The sequence below is a fragment of the Notechis scutatus genome, chromosome 2 (genome assembly GCF_049901735.1).
Source record: "Notechis scutatus isolate UNSWTSFEM ecotype Mainland chromosome 2, rNotScu1.2, whole genome shotgun sequence".
Classification (NCBI taxonomy): domain Eukaryota; kingdom Metazoa; phylum Chordata; class Lepidosauria; order Squamata; family Elapidae; genus Notechis; species Notechis scutatus.
The window spans coordinates 139,318,928-139,338,482 of record NC_142010.1 but is presented as its reverse complement, the minus strand read 5'-3'; the positions used below and the strand labels follow the sequence as shown (position 1 = coordinate 139,338,482).

Sequence of the window (19,555 nt, the reverse complement as noted above, 5' to 3'; positions counted from 1 at the left end):
CTCTGCCTTGCTGCTGTCAGATTCTGGAGGCTCCGGAGTCAGCACATAACTCCCAGATGGCCCTGGCCCCATCTCTGTATCAGATGCAGGACCCGCGTCCGAGCCTTTCCCAGACTTCTGGACTGGCCCATGTTCTTCCCCACTGTCCGATCCTGCTGCTGTCTCTGCAAGCTGCCAGTGGACCACAACAATTTCCAGGCCTCCATCAAAGGAGTCCTTTATGTTTTTTGCCTTTTTGCAAAACAAGATGCTGTCTAATAAATAAACCATTGCCTTCTACCAAAAAGAAGACAGATTCTGGAATTTTTTAAAAAGGTCTAACTTCTCCCTCCTTTCCCCCCCCCCAAATGTCTTGAGTTCCTTTTGTTAAAGAGTAGGCAGCGTTCAACCCTTGAGCCATACAGGGCCCAATCTCTTTTTGAGACCCAGAGCTTTACCAAAACTGATGTAAAATTTCAGAAGCACAAACTCCAAACCACAATAGTGTGATTTGGTAGTATGTGTGAAAAATAAAAGCAGTGAAATGGTGTGTTAAGCCCTTTGGTAGATTAAATATATTTTATTTTTTAAAAGCCTCACATATTCCAAAAGGAACTGAAAATTATAGCTCTAATCCAGGGGTGTCGAACTTGCAACCTGCAGGCTGGGTGCGTCACGTGCTGGCCACGCGCACCACGGTTTAAGGGAAAAAAAGTTGTGATACATCATGTGACATGCCACAAGTTTGACACCCATCTAATCTTTCTGATACTATTGCTTTCCTCCTAGTCGCTAACAGCTGAACAATAAATATACGTAGTCCTCAACTTATGACCATTTTTTTCAAAGTTACAAAAGCACTGAAAAAGTAACTTAGAACCGACCCTTTTCAGTGTTTCTATGATCACATGATCAAAATCCACATTCTTGCCGAGCAGCATACATACATGCATACATACATATATATATATACTGAAAAGGAATCTGTAAAATAGAACATTCCTAACAAGACATGATACATTTTAAGGTTCAACCTCGTAGGCATTGGGCAACTTAGGGGTACACAATTTTCAGGAATGATAGTTGTGAAATTTTTGTTTAGTCTTTCTGACATGCATTACAAGATGCAAATGAGTACACAATAAAAACTCTTTTAATTTACATACTAATCCCTTTACTTAAACCTGATTATTAACATAATTACTAAAGTTACTTCCAATATATTTTATGTATTTTTTGTCCCATTAAATGCAGTACTTTGGTGGGTAATTCTGGAGGGGCTTTTGAATCCCCACCCAAGGTTATTGGAAGTCCAATGCAGATCTCAAATTGTGCCATGCTAGATAATGATGTGATTGTGGTTGTTTCTCTTTAAAAACTGGCTAACTGCAATCTTCTCCTTTCATTTTAGAAACACATCTCAGTATTATATAAGCAGTCAGTTTAAATGGGGCATCAGCAATGTTGAACTGACGAATGAGAAAATGCTTCTTCCAAAAGCAGAAATTTGGAACACATTATGCAATATATATGTAGTATGATCTTTCAATACCCTGGAACAATTTACTAAGCTACTATCACAAATTAAATACAAACTTCAAGCAAACTAAGACTGCAGCCATGAACCAAGCATTTCAATGAAGCAAACCAAGAGCCACCAAAATGTTTGTAGGCTGGAGAAATTTTCTAAAATATACCATAAATACATGAATGTATGTTTATTTCTGAGTGACAGAGAGAAGGGAATCTCACAATAAATTTCTGCATGCATACAGTTATGCCATTATCCCTGATTCAGCACATTTTGTGATCTTTTAAAAGTGGATTATTCTAGTTTATATTAAATAAGCAACAATTTCCAAATGCAGTTATAATATTGAGCAATCTCCCCTGTTTTGTCCTTTTCTCAGGCATGACTACATGAACATTCAAAGAACTACTTTGGTGAATGATTGATAATTTTTAAAAGCACTTAGGTAGTTTTAGACCTCCCAACCAACCTCAAAATAATCGTTTGATTGGTTCCCAATAAAACATTTGGAGCGCCAGGACAGTATTTGATTGGCTGCAGAAATGTAATCACAATCGCCAACAGCTGCAGATGTACTGCTTTGGAGCCCAATAATGGTGTCGCCCTCCCACCAAACAGTCGATCACAGTAGGCTGGTTAATCAGCAGCACCAGTCCTATGGATAAGCTTGATGCCTGGCCATCTTGGAGGGCAGACAAAAAGCAAGCAGATGTCATTTTTATCTATTGGGGTAGTAACCAATCTAGTTAATTTTCTATGAATGCAGGAAGAACAGTGCAAGGATCAGCCATGGTGGAAACGGATGCAGCCGGAAAGTAGGGAGACACATCAGTCAGTCACTGCTGCTGGAAGAGGATGAAGAGGAGGAAGAATGCTGAAAAAAAGAGAAAGTTTTCAATTATTTAAATGTGGATAATTATGACACAGAACAATTAAATTTATTTTCATTTGTGCACATTTGCTGTTTTGCTCTTCTTTTTTGTATATATTTTTAATTGTTTACAACTGTAAATATACAACAGTGCTGCCGTTTTGGTGTTACATTTACCATACATACAAAGATATTGCTGGGGTGGCATGCTTTTTTATGGTATAAAGGAACTAAAACATAGGGGTACTTTAGAAGACATTATATACGGGAGTCTCTGTGGTTAAATTGGGAGACGATTAAAAGACAATGTTATTTGAAAATTCCAGTTTGGCTATCGACTATTGAAGCATTTTCTTATCCTATAATATACAAAAAGGAACAAACAGATAGATATGGTGAAATATTGAATGAAAAGGGTGAACTTAAATCTATACAAAAACTAGAGGAACAAGGTATAAAGATGAATTGGTTTTCATATGCACAAATACATTCAGGGTATGATAAAGATTCTAAAACAGAAGGTTTCTATGATAAATTGACTCACTTAGATAAGATTTTGACAGGTACTGGTGAAAAGGTGATTAAAAAACTGTATGGATATTTATTAGAAATTAAACTAGAAGAAGAACAAGTTAAAGAAACTATGATTGCTTGGGGGAAGAATTTTGGATATGGGATTGATCTAGAGAAATGGCAAAAAATGTGGTCCCAAAATTATAAAATGACAATGTCAACAGCATATAAAGAAAATTTGTATAAGATGTTTTACAGGTGGCACTTTCCCCCGACAAGAATAGCAAGAATGTTCAAGAATAAATCCAAAAACTGTTGGAAATGTCATCAGATACCTGGCTCATATTACCATATGTGGTGGACTTGTGCGGATGCTAAAAAATACTGGACTAAAATCCACATCTGGTTGGAAAAAATGACAAAAAAGCATATAGATTTGAAACCAGAAATATTTTTATTGGGAATTTTACCTGAAATATATAGTAAAGACTTGAAATACCTGATTGTAAATGTATTAACAGCAGCTAGGATTGTATTTGCTAAAAACTGGAAAAATGAGAAAATACCATCACAGGAGGAAATCATTAAGAAAATATTGGAATGTGCTGAAATGAGTAGATTGACATTTGAAATTAGAGAACAAGATGATGAACAATTTTATAAAATTTGGGATCTATTCTATCAATGGTTAGACAATAAATATAGTAATGAAATATGTAGACTTTTAGAAAACACTAAATATATAAAGATGTACTTTTTTCTTATTATATCTACAAAATGATTCTAGGATAGATTTGGGATGATAATATGAACTGTCATAAAACAAATTAAGTAAAATATGATTATTTTGTAAAGCATGAATGAATAAAAGTATAGTCAAATGATTAATAATGATATTAATGTATTTAATATTTGATTGAAAATACGAGATTATATACAATGTAATTGTAATTGAAGACTACGAAATGGAAGCACAAAACAATTTGTAAACCAACCGGCACACTGTATGTACATATATCGAAGATGATTTGATGTTTTTATGTTTTGTTTGTTTATGTTTGTTTTAAAAACCAATATATTTAAAAAAACAAAAACAAAGATATTGCTAAACCATTAACTTTCATATTATTAATAGTGTTTGCTTTTTGGTTCTATTCATTCGGGTTATTTTTGTTCCAACCTTCCCTTCTTTTTTGTAACCACTGATAAAACTTATTCCACGTTTCATAGTAAACCGAGTCCCCCTTATTTTTCAATTCTAAGGTTACTCTATCCTATTCTGCTCAAGCCATTATTTTCTTTATCATTGAACCCATCTCTCCTTTCCTATTACCACCACTACCGCTACCCCATTCTAGATATCTCAGGGTGGGTGGGTAAGGCTGAGCACTTGAACATTGACAGCTCACTCTTTGAAGAGTGACTCTTCACTCTTCGAACATTGACAGCTCACTCTTAGAAGTAGGGCAAATTCTTTTTACAAGCAAAGATTGCAAGAGAAAAAAAAATCTAAAAAGTTTCATTTAGCGGTTAAGGCATCAGGCTAGAAACCAGGAGACTTGAGTTCTAGTTCTGCTTTAGGCATAAAAGCTGTTTGGGTGACTTTGGACTAGTCACTCTCTTCAGCCCAACTCACAGGTTCTTCTTGTGGGGAAAAGAAGACGGAGAAGTATAAGGCATGTTTGCCAGATTGAGTTATTTATACAAATAAAAATTTTAAAATCTATAAGTAAATTTTAAAATCCCATTAATTCCTTGTCAGTTCTGCAAGTCACATTAATGCTAAATAAAGTAGAACGCTATTTTGCGAGGTCTCAATCATACTTGTGGAACTGAATTCAGTCATCTATATGGCCACCCAACAATATGTTTTCTGGACGGCTTAACAGAATAGCAAAAGAATAAAGCAGTGTTTTCACAATGGTATAAGAAGCAAAGTAATTGTCATGGAATAGTTTGGTGATGGTGAAGTCTATTTCAGGTACTCTGGATTGTGTCTATTCTCTTGGTGTTTTTTTTATCCCAACAAATATCTTCTGCCAGTCCTGCATGTATTTCATATCTTTTATCTTCATTTTTTTTCCAACTCTACTAGACATCTATAGGCCAGTAGTAGCGAGAGAGCACACTTTAAACAGATACCAAATAGGAAGAATGTTTTGAACCCTGTTGCACAGTGGAGGGCCCTAGGATGTAGCATCTCCACTCTTCTCTACCACTGACTAGTATCTTCCCCTTAGAAAGACAACTCTATGTAAACAGTGCCTCCTTCTCCCTATAAAAAAAGTTGAAGACTGGATGATAGTTACCTAATATGCTGGGTCAAGCAATGGCTTCTTGGGGAGGGGGCACCATCGCCTCTTTCAAAGCAGACAGAAGCACTCCTCCTTTCAGGGATGCATTGACTACTGTCCTGACCCAGCCTTTTGGTACCTCTCTGGTAATATTCTCCACACAGCAAAGGGATGGTTAAAACCCCTGATGGCAGGACTAACGTCACAAAAAACTTTTACCAATTTCCTTAAGATTAACAAACTCCTCCCGGGTAACTTTAATTGAACAAGGTTTCAATAATCTCACTAGGAGATGCCTAGCTGGTGGTAGCAAACTCCAAGCAAATCTAAGCAATTTGATCCTCTACCGTGAACATTTCACACAGAGGCCCAAGAAATAATGTCCAAACCCATTACTCTCTTAAAAAAAAATCCGGGTGACTTTAAACAGGGCTGTCAGATAACAATTTATGTATACCATATGAACCGAAAAATTACTGATGTTTCATTGTCCTTATATCCAAGACGCAGTGATGCGGTGGCTCAGTGGCTAAGGCGCTGAGCTTGTCGATCATAAAGGTTGGCAGTTCGGCGGTTCGAATTCCCTAGCACCACGTAACGGAGTGAGCTCCCATTACTTGTCCAGTTTCTGCCAACCTAGCAGTTCGAAAGCATGTAAAAATGCAAGTAGAAAAATAGGGACCACTTTGGTGGGCAGGGAACAGTGTTCCGTGTGGCTTCGGCATTTAGTCATGCCGGCCACATGACCACGGAGATGTCTTCGGACAACGCTGGCTCTTCGGCTTTGTAACGGAGATGAGCACCGCCTCCTAGAGCCAGAAGTGACTAGCACATATGTGCAAGGGGAAACTTTACCTTTACCTTTACATCCAAGGTGTAGACTCAAACCTGACTCAAACCTGACTCAAACCTAGGTGTGACAGATCATTCTTTGTTTTTAGTCAGGACCTTTCTAGGTGTCCTCTCTGCTAATTATTAATAAATAACATAATTGCTTATCATTCTTGAAGTTTTATTCCTTTTCTAGTTTTATAGGGAACACCAACCCGGAAAGTACAGTTTTAAAACATATAGTACAGAAAGTACAGTTTTAAAACATTTAGAAAACGTTATTTGCATTCCATGGGGCTATATGGATCTGATGAGTGAACATAAATCTATTACATTTATTTTAATTTTCAAACAAGCAAAACTGTAGTCCTTTGAGTGTAGAAACGTGCTGGGGCGGTGGGGGGTCGATATCGAGTAAAATAAATGTGGGCTTTTCAAGACTGCCCCAAGTGGGGGTCTCTGGTGGAACATGGAACAAGAGACACCCATCAGTAAGACGTGAATAGCCGCCCCTCCCAATCCAAATGCTGATAACTGCACATGGAGCTCTCCTCTTCAGTCAACACCAATGGTGTTGATCCGTTGTTTGGAACACAGCCAGACCAACAAAAGCAGCCTCTGTTTCAGATTGTCACTGTGGTGCTAATTGGTCCATTGACTGTTTCTGAAACTTTCCTTCATGCATAGCTGCAGTATAAATTGAGAATCAAACCTCATTGAGCAGTGCTTCTCCTCTCCCCATCCCCCAAAACACAGCAAGTTCTTCCTCCTCCTCCTCTTCCTCCACCTCCACCCCCAAGGAGCCATGGAATGAATCCTAGATTCCAAATATGGATCCCAATCAAGTAGCCTTTGAGGTTTTCAAAAAACGCAAGGTACACAGATTTGTGACATAAAAACGTTCTTTGGCAGCAGTTGGAAATAAATGATAGTTCCCGATACAGATAGTCCTCAACTTAACCACCGTTCTTTTACTGACCGCTTGAAGTTACAACGGCACGGAAAAAAAGGGACTTAGGATTGTTTTTCACACTTACAACTTATGCAGCATCCCCAGGGTCACGTAATCAAAGTTCAAGTGCTTGGCAGCTGACTCATATTTATGATGGTTGCAGTGTGCCGGGGGGTCCCATTTTGCAGCCTTCTGACAAGCAAAATCAATGGGGGAACCAGATTCACTTAACAAATGTGTTACTAATTGCAGTGATTCACTTAACAAAGCTCGCTTAGCAACAGAAAATTTGGACTCAATTGTGGTCATAAGTCGAGGACTACCTGTACAGCCTAGGTTTGCCATCCCACTCCTCTACTGACCTTTCCATGGTGTTTGTGTGGTTTATGCATCTTGTGTGCCTTCTTCATCTTCTTCTTCATCTTTTTAGCAGCTTTCTTGTCCATCACGCAGGTGCCCACAGCAGCCCCGGGCACCAAAGGATTGAATCCTATTCCTCCTGGCATCCCAGGGACAGGTGGGGGCAAAGGACCACCAGGCAGGATAGGCTGATGACCAGGATATGGGGGCTGAATGGGATGGCCTGAGGGATAGGCAGGTTGCCCTGGGATCCCTACTGGGGGAACAGGACAGGGGCCAACAGGCATAGAGCCTGGAGGGAATGCAGGGTTCACAGGAGGTGGGTATGCAGGATTGAAGCCACCTGGGTAAGAAGGGTTGGGGGGATGTGCTGCTCCAGAGAAGGCACCTGGCTGCCCTAAAATGGAAGGTAAGAAGAAACAATAGATCTGCTACTTGGTGAAACAAATCCAGCTATAGCCATCTTTGTAGAATGCCTATCACTAATGGGCTAATTTGCTCACAAAATTCCTGGTTATATTTTGTAGCTTTAGACAAGTGCTTATTCTATACAAAACTTCATTCCTTCCTAACTTGCTACACCCGTATGCTACTAAACTGGTGTGTCCCATGACACCGTCTGACCGTTTGGATTAAGATCAGACCGGGAAAGGACAGTTATCATCCTCAACTCATGATGGATGTACATAGCACCAGCTCCTATTTTCCCACAATTTTATAGGGTGCTCAGTGATAACCATATAAAACCTCTCAATCCAGCAGCTTCTCACCCAACGGCAATCGCAAATGCTTTTGCTCTTTAAGCAACATCATAAAGATGCTTTGGCTTGGGTGGGATTTTTTTTTTTTTTTTGGTAAATAGAATTTATCCCAAAGGTAACCGAATCTGAAAGCAAGCCCCCGTTAGCAAATGAGATTATCTTAGGTTCCATCTCTTAGGGCAAATTCGGGGTGAACGTCTGGGAGACCATGACAAAGGATTCCTCCGTGTTTGTGCTGTTTCAACCTTAAGCATGTCTCTTAAAAGGAAAAAACCCGAATGAGCCAGCGGTGAAGCATATCTGGCAGGCAGCGGTAAGGAAAACACACAGGAAGTTCTTCCACAGATTACTGGAGACAGTCTAATTCAGCTGCAGGAAGTGGGCTGGCTGAAGTTAATTGCAACCGGCCATAAATGCGTACGATTTGCTTCTGGACAGATTTCCTTTCCACAGGAAATTTGCAAGACTTTTGCCACCAGTGTGCTAATGCTGTTACAACGATAATGTAGGAGACATCAACAAATTGGCACTTTAGGTATTGTTGAGGGAGGGGGGGTTGAGAAAGAGAGGGAAGGAGGGAGAGAGAGAGACAGACCATGGCCACAAATGTATTAATTCAGGAAGGATCCTGCATTCCAAACCTTTATGGGTAGCTGCCAAATGTTGGTCTCCATTAAAGCCTCCAGTCACAAGAGGCCAACTACTTGTCCAGAGAGATTTAATAGGCAATGACACACTGTACTCAGTTTGTGCTTTTAGAGAAGTATCCTTGAAAATCCCATTAAAATCTCCTTGCCTTTTTACCTGCATTGGGATTCCACATGGTCCTTCACAAGAGAACAATCTGCCAATTGAGAGGAAAAGACACAACAAGTAAGACCAACAATGTAAAATTAGAAGGCCATCAGTACTGAACAAACCAGCCATAGGGAAAGATGCAATGCAGCCCTTTTCCATTCAATCCATGGTCAGGTTGCACATGGCAGGTGTATATCTACGTATTTTAGATATACATCATTTGTTTTCATCATGGTTTGGAACAAATTATAGTGCCCTGTTTCATTTATAAAGCCAAATGATAAATCATGAGTTATAAACAAACATGGTTGATTTCACACATCTCATTAAGAACCTTCTCCCAACCACCCCCGCTCCCCCCAATACAAAAACGTGAGGTATAAATTCAGCAAGGAGTACTTTGGGAAAACAGCACAGTGTGAATTTCAGGATTCTTGACATATTTTTTCATTTTTTATTTTTGTATTTGTAGTTCTTACTCATACCGATTTAAACAATATCCTTCACAGCAGGATAGAAAATGCATCCAAACACAAGAAAGCAGTTTTTAAAAAATGAGATGAAGTTTTCTTATATTCATGTTTTATACCGTAGGTTTGAAGAATTATAAAAAAAAGAAACATTTTGAATTTTGAGAAACTACTCATGTTTTTTATGCCCTTTTGAGATAAATCATGCTATCCAAAATGCAGAAAAATATCAAGTTGTAGTGATCAAAATAGACAGTCGATAACAAAAAACAGCAATCTAAACATAGTTTTACAGACACCATTCATTATATAGCTGTTGGAAGAATTATCCTTCTGGGTTCAGTTCCAAGTAGGGGAAAAGACACTGGAAACATGGAGGCTGTTTGGAAGGTTTAATGGTGAACAGGATCACATGGCCTGAAGGAAAACGACTGATATGCTGAGAGTGCCTGGGTTTTATACCCTCTGTTGGGATTTGAATTTGAGCTTGTATTCTGATTGGTTGTCAGACTCCCATGGGGCCACGCAGGAGCAGCTCTGTAGGCTGTCCTGAGACTCAGGCTTGGTTGAGCCTTACTGGATGATGATGTCATGAAAGAGCTTTGGGCAATTCCAATAGCTCTATCTGGAGATCTTTGTTATGTAAAATAGGCTGGCCTAAGCAAGAGTAATGGCCGGGGTAGGATGCTACTGGTTCTGCCCGGCTCTATAGAACCAGTAGCTCTGAAGAGCAGCAGACACCAAACCAGTTCTGTGTTCGCTGCTGTTTGGCCCACCCGCCCACCTGGGCTCTTACCTGTCCTTTATTTTCTGCTTTTTCAACCTCAGCTGCTTTGCATGGCACAGCTGGGGTTGAAAAAGCAGGAAAAAAAAAGAGGCTTTTCAAACACTGTGCACCTGCGCGCAGCACTTTTCAGCTGTCCGGGTGGCACAGCTTAAGGTTTTTGTACATGAAGCATGCATGCATGCGCAAAACGTAGTCACCAAACCGGTACTAACACCGGTTGAATCCCACCTCTGGTAATGGCCCATTAGCAAAGGGGAGGGGGCTGAGTTTCTGATTCTGAGGTGAGTTTCTGCTTCTAAGTTTCTACTCTTTTTAGGGAAAATATTCTGCCTTTTTCATATTTCCTAGGATATTTCATTTTTCTAGGAGAGGGGTGGGTGCTAACTTCCTACATAGCCTTTTCTCCTTTTCTATCCTTGAATCATCTTTGCTTCCACTAAGTCCATGCACCACATTGCCTTTTGCTCTTTAAACTTTTCGGGGTCTCCTTCAGCCATAACTTTCTCAGTTTTCACACTTCCTTCATACACAGGCAGTCCTCGACTTACAACCACAATTAGGATCAGAATTTCTGTTGCTAAGTCAGGCGGCTTTGAGTCGTGCCCAATTTATGATCTTTTTAAACCATGTTTGTTAAGCGAATTGCTGCAGTTGTTCAATGAGTTGTGTGGTTGTTAAGCAGATCTAGCCTCCCCCATTGATGTTGCTTGTCATCTCCCCATCTTTGGCAAGTTTCCACCAAGATATAAAAATCCTCCCACTTGCTCTAGGGTTTTGCCAATTATGTTAACTTCCAATTATTCACTCCATTTTCAGTCAGACCCTGTTATTTTCTAATCCATATTCCATTTTCAACTGTTTTGTATGTTCCATAATTTAAATAAAGTCTATTCATTTTATTCTTTGACTACATTTGTTGCCATTTTTTTCTTCCTAAACACATTATATCGTATCTTTCCCTCAGCAGGATCCATTACCTTTTGGGTTTTTTTTTACCCACATCCTTTGGTGTTTTTTTTCACCCACATCTCAAGGGGCCATGAAACATTATTTCTTATGTCCGCCATTAGCGTATCTACAGACTTTTGTTTTCTTTCTCTCTCTTTTTTTTTTTTAAAAAAACACCATTTTAGAAATCCTATCTTTGGTGTGTTATCTAAATGAGATTAAACATTCAGGGCAAGAAATATATTATTTCGATGTTTAGAATTCCTTTTGGCCATGAAGGCCTTAAGGTATCCCTGAAATGATTGAAATACAAAATGCTACTTTCTTTTAACAATGTCCTTACAATTCCAGAATAAGTATTACAGCTTTTCATTTCTAATTGCGTTCATGTATACCCCCAAAAAAAAACATTTAAAAAGGACCAAATAGAATTGGCATCCTCTGGTTTTAAGGTTGTAATGTTCCAAGGCCAAATGATGGGAACACGCATCGACCAATACATCTCCATCAAAGCAAATCAATTTTGTTATTGCAATTAGACTAAAAGAATACATGACTGAAACCTGGCCAAGAAAGCTACATAAATTACTCTGCATTAGACTAAAGCAGGATGAAAAGGCCCACTCTTTTTCATTTACTGAATCCAAAGAGGTTAACAATTTTCCTGCCAAACACTGTATATTTAGATCCTCCATCACAATTGGCTTCTTATGCAGACTCCGACTGCAAATGCTATTCGAACAAATCCTCACCCTCACAGGCAGGATGATTCCCTCACTGGCAATTTCTGCATCGAAATACACTATCAACCCTGAAATGGTCATTGTGAATGTATACATTTTTTTTCTCTATGAACATTTGCACGGCTGCTATTGTAGGCATCTGGGCTCTAAAGCAGTGGTCGCCAACCACGGCCCACTGGTGATCCGCAAGAATATTTTGGTGGTCCGCAGAGAAATGCCACCTCAAAGCACCTCCCCAAAAGCAATTAATCCAGGCTGCGGGGAAAACAAGGCTGCACCGCCCACATGGCCCGCGGGAACACAAGGCTTCCGTCACTTGCATTAGGAACAACACGAGGTAGTGAGGGGAGGGGGGAAAGGGTGGGCGTGGGGAACTTGACTGGCCACCGGGTTGTTTCTTCCGCTTCTTTCTTCTTCTGCTTTTGGCTGCACGCAAGGAAAGCAGCAAAAGTCTTTCTTTCTCTCCCCCAAACTCTGCCAGAAATGAGTCTTTGAAATGAGTCCTGCAAGGCAGTGGTGGGATTCAATTTTTTTCACTACCGGTTCTGTGGGCGTGGCAGGGGAAGAATACTGTAAAATCTCCAGTCAGAGGTAGTGTTTGCCGGTTCTCCGAACTACTCAAAATTTCCGCTACTGGTTTTCCAGAACTGGTCAGAACCTGCTGAATACCACCTCTGCTGCAAGGCATTTTGCTCCAAGAGGCTGCACTGGTGAAGACTCATTTCTGACAGAGTTTGGGGGGAGAGAAAGAAAGACTTCTGCTGCTTTCCTTGCGTGCAGCCTGAGAACGGAGCTCAAAGCAGGCTAGGAATGGGGCTGCCTTGGAGGAGGTGTGCGTGTGTGTGTGAGGGATGTGTGTGTGTGTGTGTGTGTGTGTGTGTGTGTGTGTGTGAGAGAGAGAGAGAGAGAGAGAGAGAGAGAGAGAGAGAGAGAAAGAAAATGAATGAATCACCAGCCCTCCAAGGTTAGATCAGATTTTTCTCTCTCTCTCTCTCCTTCTCCCTCCCACCAATGTCAGCAAGCCACGTTAGTCAAAATTCACATTAGTGGTCCCCGGGATTTAAAATAACGAGTTTGGTTGTCCCTGAGGTCCAAAAGGTTGGCGACCCCTGCTCTAAAGGACTAAGTGCACAAACCCCCAAATGTTGCAGGTCAATTATTTGCAGCTAAGGAAGCAGTAAGTCTTATAGTGCTGAAAAAAAAAGAGAGCTTTATCTACATCGTCTCAACCGCTCTTCTGCCATTATTAAAACGAACATTATCCTTTCATGATGCAACAAGTATGTTGACAGAATGAAAGGATAGGCTTGTTTAAGGCAGGATGTTAACAAGGGAAATGCCTAGCACACAAACTAGCTCCTGTGTGTTCTGAACTGAAGGCTTTGTCTCAGACACTGTACGTTTTTAGGTATGATTTGTATCTGAAATGTTTATTAATCACATTTAAATTTTCATCACAACTCTCAATGGCATACAAATAATCAATATTCATAAAAAAAAAACATAGAATCATGGGGGTGGGAAGGTGGAGGTCTTCTAGTCCACCCCCTGCTCAAGGCAGGAGTCTTATATCATCCCAGTCAAATGGTTGTCCAAAATATTTTTGAAAACCTACAGTGATGGAGCACCCACAAACCCAGGAGATGCGCTATTCCACAGATTAATTGCTCTCATTGTCAGAAAACTTCTCTTTACTTCCAGGTTGGATCTCTTTTTGACAAGCTTCCACCCATTATTTCTTGTTCTGCCCTTTGGTACCCTAGAGAGTAAATCAATCCCCTCTTTGTGAAAGCCCCTCAAGTATTAGAAGACAACTATGATATTTCCCCCAATCCTTCTTTCGATAGGCTAGACACCTATCTCAACCATGTCATATCCAGATCCTTTATCATCTTTGTTGCTTTTCTATACACACTTTCCAGATTCTCAACATCTTTTTTGCATCGTGATGACAAGAACTGGTTGCAGTGTTCCAAGCGTGGTCTCACTAGCATGATGTAAAGCAGTATTATCACTCCTTGTCTTGATGCTATTCCACTGTTGTTGCATTCTAGGACTGCACTGGCTTTTTTTGTTTTGACAGCTACAGCACACTGCTGGTTAATACTTATGTAATAGTCCACTAGGACTCATACATCCCTCTCACAGTTACTATTGTTGAGCCAGGTACCATTTAAAATGTACTGTACCTATGCATTTGCCTTTCCCTGTCTAAGTGTAGGTTTTTCTTACTTTTCTCACCATTGAACTTATCTTGTTGGAGAGGGACCAATGTCAAGTCTGAAAAGACCCTTCTGGATCTTCTAAAGCAGGGATGTCAAACTCAAGGCCTGCGAGCTGGGTTCAAACCGCAATGTGGTCAGATCTGGCCTGCAGGGCCATCCTGGAAAATGTAAGGGGCTGGCCTGCATTGCTTCGGCCTGGTCTACCCACGTCGCTTCGGCCCAGGTACTCAAGGTGAAGAGGAAACATCGGGCCAGCGTGGCTTCGGCCCGGTGTACTTAATGCAAAAAGGAAACATGCCAGCAGTTTGGGGAGTGGCGTCAAGCTTGCCATGCCCACCTAGTCAGCCATGGGCCCTCTGAGGTCAACCACAGCCCTGATGTGGCCCTCAATGAAATTGAGTTTGACACCCCTGTTCTAAAATGATGGCTATTTCCCACCTACACATTTAATGAGTTCTCCTTCCATCCCCTCATTTACATAATTTGTGCAGATGTTGAAGAGCACTGGATCCAAGACTAAACTTTGAGGTTCTCCTCTCCGTGCTTCCCTTCATGTAGATGTAGTTCCTTTGTGGACTACACATTGACTACGGTTGGTCAGTCAATTGCGAATCCATCTGGTGGTGACATTGTCTATATCTTCTTACCAAGAAGTAGGCTGCGATCTACTTTGTCAAACTCAATATAGCAAAAGCCATAAGAAAGCAAACACTTGGGGAGTAGCAAACTAATAAAAAAAAAAGCCCAGCAGCATCTACAAGTATTTCCTAATCCAACACCTGAGGAAAGGCACAGATCTTCAAGGCTCAAAGGATGAGAGGGTTGGGGATAAGGCCCATGACAGAGAAGAGAGATTGACAGGATTCCATCAGATGATGCTGTTTTAAGGATGGGATCTGAGAACCCCAGGGATGAGCGAACTTGTGAGATGGCCCATTAGTGATATCCTTCCAACTATTATTTTCCTTTTCTTGTTTACTTCTACTTTTGTAGTTGTTAATGTTTCTTAATAACTAACTGTAATGATTTTAGGTAATCATTGTTTTATATTGATCTTGTGAGATAAATGCTGCCCAGAGTCCATTTCCATGAGATGGGCAGCCATGAAAATTTGATTAATAATAAACAAATATGCCTACTCTGTCAGATCTTACTGGAACAATAGGGGAAAGAAAGTTCTTCAAATAGCCAGAGATAGACCAACTCCCACTTTGCAGTTTTAAGTACCCACCAACATTTCCTCAACTTATGACCACAACTGAGCCTGAAATTTCTCAGTTGAGTTGAGTCACCTCATTTTACAATCTTTTTGCTACCGCGGTTAAGCAAATCATTGCAGTTGTTCAGTGAATCATGTGGCTGTTAAGCAAAGCTAACTTTCCCCATTGACTCTGCTTGTTGGAAGCCAGATAGGAAGCTTAAAAATGGTGATCACATCACCCTGGGACAACGCAACTGTCATAAATACATGCCAGTTGTTAAGTGCCCATGTGCTGATCACGTGACCATGGGGATGCTACAACGGTCTTTAAGTGTGAAAACTGATCATAAGCCACTTTTTTCAGTGCTGTTGTTCAAATGGGTCACTAAATGAATGGTTATAAATCAAGGTCTACCTGTATGTAATTAAAGAAAGCTGAAAAAAAATTCAGATGAAATGCTGCTGTTCAGTGATCAACTGGATTTTTGCAGCCTAGATATCATAATCCTAATTACAAACTAGCACTATGTTTTTGTAAATTCTCTTAAGGGTTGTTGTAAAAACACGTGTTTTAAGCTCCTTCCTGTCTGTAACAGGGAGGAACCAGACTCAACTGAACACTAGGCTTATAGTCTAGAGCAGCGGTCCCCAACCTTTGGGGCACCAGGGACTGGTTCCATGGAGAGAGGTTTTTCCCATGGACCAGAGGGGGTGTGGGTTTCGCATGCTGCCTGCATCCCACAGATGGGGCTTTGCTTGTTTGCACTGGCCGGGGTTGGGGAACTCTTGTCTAGAGCAAGGGTGGCTAAACTTGGCAACTTTAAGACTTGTGGACTTCAACTCCCACAATTCCCCTGCCAGCATTCCATTGCCAAGTTTAGAGAGCCCTGTCTAAAACTTGCAGCAGAAAGAGCTCTTGAAACTAAGACCCTAAAGGAAGTCACCTGGCAATCAGTACAAAGACTATATAATTAAACTAATGAGGCTACAGTTCTGTACTTCTTCCTTCCCTCTCAGTTGATCAGATAGAAATGTGGGATCTTTTTTTAAAAAAAAGTTGAATCAGAATTTTTTCCTACACAAATGACTATTATTGTAATTAGTATCATTGTCTCAATTTCTATAATCTACCCAAGTGTTTGGACTACATTATTTGATGTAGAAAAAACAACAACTCCATTTTATGAGATCCGAGGAAACTTTTTGCCATAATGTCCACAGCTGAGGGCTATATATAATCTTGGAATAGTGATTGTTTGGCAACTCAATGTAAGTCAACTACTGTGTGGCTAGGGGGAAAAATGCAGTTTCAGGCTGCATCCACAAAAATATAGGTTCCAAATTACAAAAAATAATTATTTTGATTGGTCAGATCCCACCTGGAGTATCTGTACACTACCAGTTTTACACTTTAAGAAAGATGCAGACAAGAAGACAAGCTCGGACAAGGGAAACAAGGATAATTAGAAGATTGGAAAGTAAAGCCAATGAAGGGAAAAGGAATAAAATAGCACCAAATACCTGAAAAGATTTCATAGAAGAAGGTAATATTTATTCTCCATGGGTCCAGAATACAGGTTCATAAATAATTGTATTAAGCTATAGGTAGATTTTGGTTGAATGTCATGAGAAAAATAAACTCTACCAATAAGAACAGTTAGACAGTGGGTTTCAGTCCTTCGTTGGAAGAACAGAGATTATACAGCTTTGGTAGGGGTGCTTTAATTGGAATTCTAGCACTTTATGGCCTCTTCCAATCTATTATTCTGCAGACCCACATCCTTCATTGTGTAATTTTAATATCTCCTTTACTTTTTTCCACTCTCTCATATCTTGCTCTTATTTGCCCAACACAGGCCCTCTATACTCTTTTACACAGGGTGTACTTACACTGTTGACATTAAACAGCAAGTGGAACTAAAAACAACACGTGACAATGTATGCCTGCTAAAGCTCAGCCAGCTGTGCCCACCCACTCCTAGGCTGTTCCATGCCATCCTTTCAATTTTCACCAGCCCCCAACAGTCAGCCAGCATCCTACATCTGCTGAACATGCTCAGCAAGGTGGGAGTGCTTTTAGGTTTCTCCAAGATTCTTCCTCCTTCACATCATTTTGGTTATATAAACTCAAGAATGAGTCTGCTTCTATGTTACATCTGGGATTTTAGTACAGGCCTCTTTAAGAATCCATAGTACTCCAAGGCAGGGATGGGGATAGACGGCCCTCTTATGACTGGCTCAGGAATTCTGGGAGTTGAAGTCCACAAGTCATAAAGGGGCCAGAGTTCAACTCTGCTCTAAGGGAAAGTAAATGAACTAGCATCCATCAGCTAAAGATCTCACTTTTAGAATGAAACTACAGTAACTCCAAGTCTCACACATCTGCATGGATTAACAAAAGGCTCATCGCCAGGATTATTAGTTAAATGCTGTGATATATTGGTGTCCTTATGACTAATAACCTGATTGTATTCCTTAGTTTAAAGACGGGTCATAGCTTTAAATCTGTGTTATTCAACCATGGTAACTTAAAGATGTGTGGACCTTCCAAGAATTCCTCAACCAGCATGCTTTTGCTGGGGAATTTTGGAAAGTGAAGTCTACACAGATTAACATTGCCAAGTTTGAAAAACACAGCTCTAAGACTCCAATTTTACTTTCTAAAAAGGTGCTGGGCTGCCAACACTTCATTTTTTGGGCGTGGCAATCCCATTACTGTAATTTAGAGATAAAAATTGGGTAAATCTAACCCGATCAGCAGATGAATTGAGGTAGGTTTTTGCCTCGGCAAGGATGTCTTGAAAACTGCATTTCCATTTAAGTGTGCAAGACCCGTTCCCAGTTATATTTACGTGGTGGTAAAATCACATCAAGTGAACAACCACCAACTCACTTCAGTCTCAACTACCTTTTTATTTAAGCCGCTTCCTGGGTGCTCAAGAGGTGCAAAGTGAATCCATGCATCATGCAATTAGTTTATGGTTCTACGTCTTGAGAACCCAGCAAAGTAGCTTAAATAAAAGGTGGTTTAAACTAGCCATGGCTAAATGTGCCGTTCCTTAAGTCCACACCCAGAGGGGAAACACCCATTTTCCTTCAGAAAAGAAGACAAACCCCCAAACAAACAATCCCACCCAAAGAAGAGTTAACTACCTTCAGCGACTCTCCCTGCAGCAGCACTCTCTGAACTGCTCCAACTATCACTTCCTGGATCCCTTGGCACCTGACACCATTTCCAAATTGCTCGGTCCCATTGGCTCAACGCGCTCCTTTCCAAACTTTCCATTGGTCGGAAGCGATGTCCGTCACAAATCGCGTCTCCATCACCCCGCCTTCTAGCTTTTCGAGCAGCAGTTACGGAAAGGAACGGCGTAATAAGGGGAGGAATTGTTGGTGATTCTCTTTGCTATATAAACCCATGGGTCTTCAAACTTGGCAACTTTAAGACTTGTGGACTTCAACTCCCAGAATTCCTGAGCTAACATGACTGGAAGAGGAATTCTGGGAGTTGAAGTCCACAAGTCTTAAACTTGCCAAGCTTGAAGACCCCCTGCTATAAACAGTTGCGGTCCGGTTTAAAAGTTTTTCAGTGGATATGCACCTCTTTTGTTTCCGTTCAAATCTTGAGATAGAACTTGCAAGTGAACGGGAAAAGGGCATTATATAAAGTGCAGAGGTTTGAGACTGCAAACGCCAACCGAGGGATGGCGGCGGAGGGACGAGAGCTACCGTGGCCTCACTTGCATCCATTGCTTATCGAAACATTAAAATCACTAACACGTGGGGAGGTCCCTGTTGGTTTCTTGACGAAGATGGCTTGTTACTGCCTCCTTCCAGGATGCTTTTCTATAGGCCAGACTTTTGTCATCTGAGGATCTCCCAAGATACCCTGCGGGGAGGGGGGGCGGTGTCCACAAAACCAAAACGACTTGCCAAATATTGAAATCTGCAAAAATTTAGAACAATATCACTTATTTTTCCTTGTTTTTAGGACTTTTTCATGAATATTTTTTATTTGTGTTGTTATCTATTCTAAGGGGTTTAATATTGCTATTTTAATGGGATTCAGTGTTTTACACACGCACCAATTGAATTGTTAATATGCTAAACATAGATAAATATAACCCGTACAGATAAAAGCTCTTCTGGAATTCTCCATAATTTTTAGACATGGGAAGCAGTCCTGAGAGCAAAGTATGAGAAACACTGGTCTAGAACAACCAGGGACAACCTTCTACCCAACTGCTGACTGAGACTAACTACAGTAGTTGACAAAATGTAAAAGGAAGAC

General features: G+C 40.5%; 1 protein-coding gene across 1 annotated transcript; it reads right to left on the bottom strand.

Annotated features, from left to right (window-relative positions):
- Window positions 1–1,682: 1,682 nt before the first annotated feature.
- On the bottom strand, window positions 1,683–18,454 carry PRR13 (proline rich 13). Its single transcript, XM_026677305.2, has 4 exons — window positions 18,418–18,454; window positions 8,897–8,936; window positions 7,334–7,728; window positions 1,683–2,384 (listed from the first exon to the last, which is right to left on the bottom strand). The coding sequence occupies exons 2-4, from the start codon at window positions 8,913–8,915 to the stop codon at window positions 2,343–2,345; spliced, it is 456 nt and encodes a 151-aa protein (XP_026533090.1). The 5' UTR covers window positions 8,916–8,936; window positions 18,418–18,454; the 3' UTR covers window positions 1,683–2,342.
- Between the last annotated feature and the right edge of the window lie 1,101 nt (window positions 18,455–19,555).

Excerpts from the sequence above, each read along its gene's own strand:
- PRR13 (XM_026677305.2), bottom strand. Across the intron at positions 2,385-7,333 it reads CACACAAACACCATGGAAAG|CATTCTTCCTCCTCTTCATC; the intron begins GTCAGTAGAGGA and ends TCTTTTTTTCAG.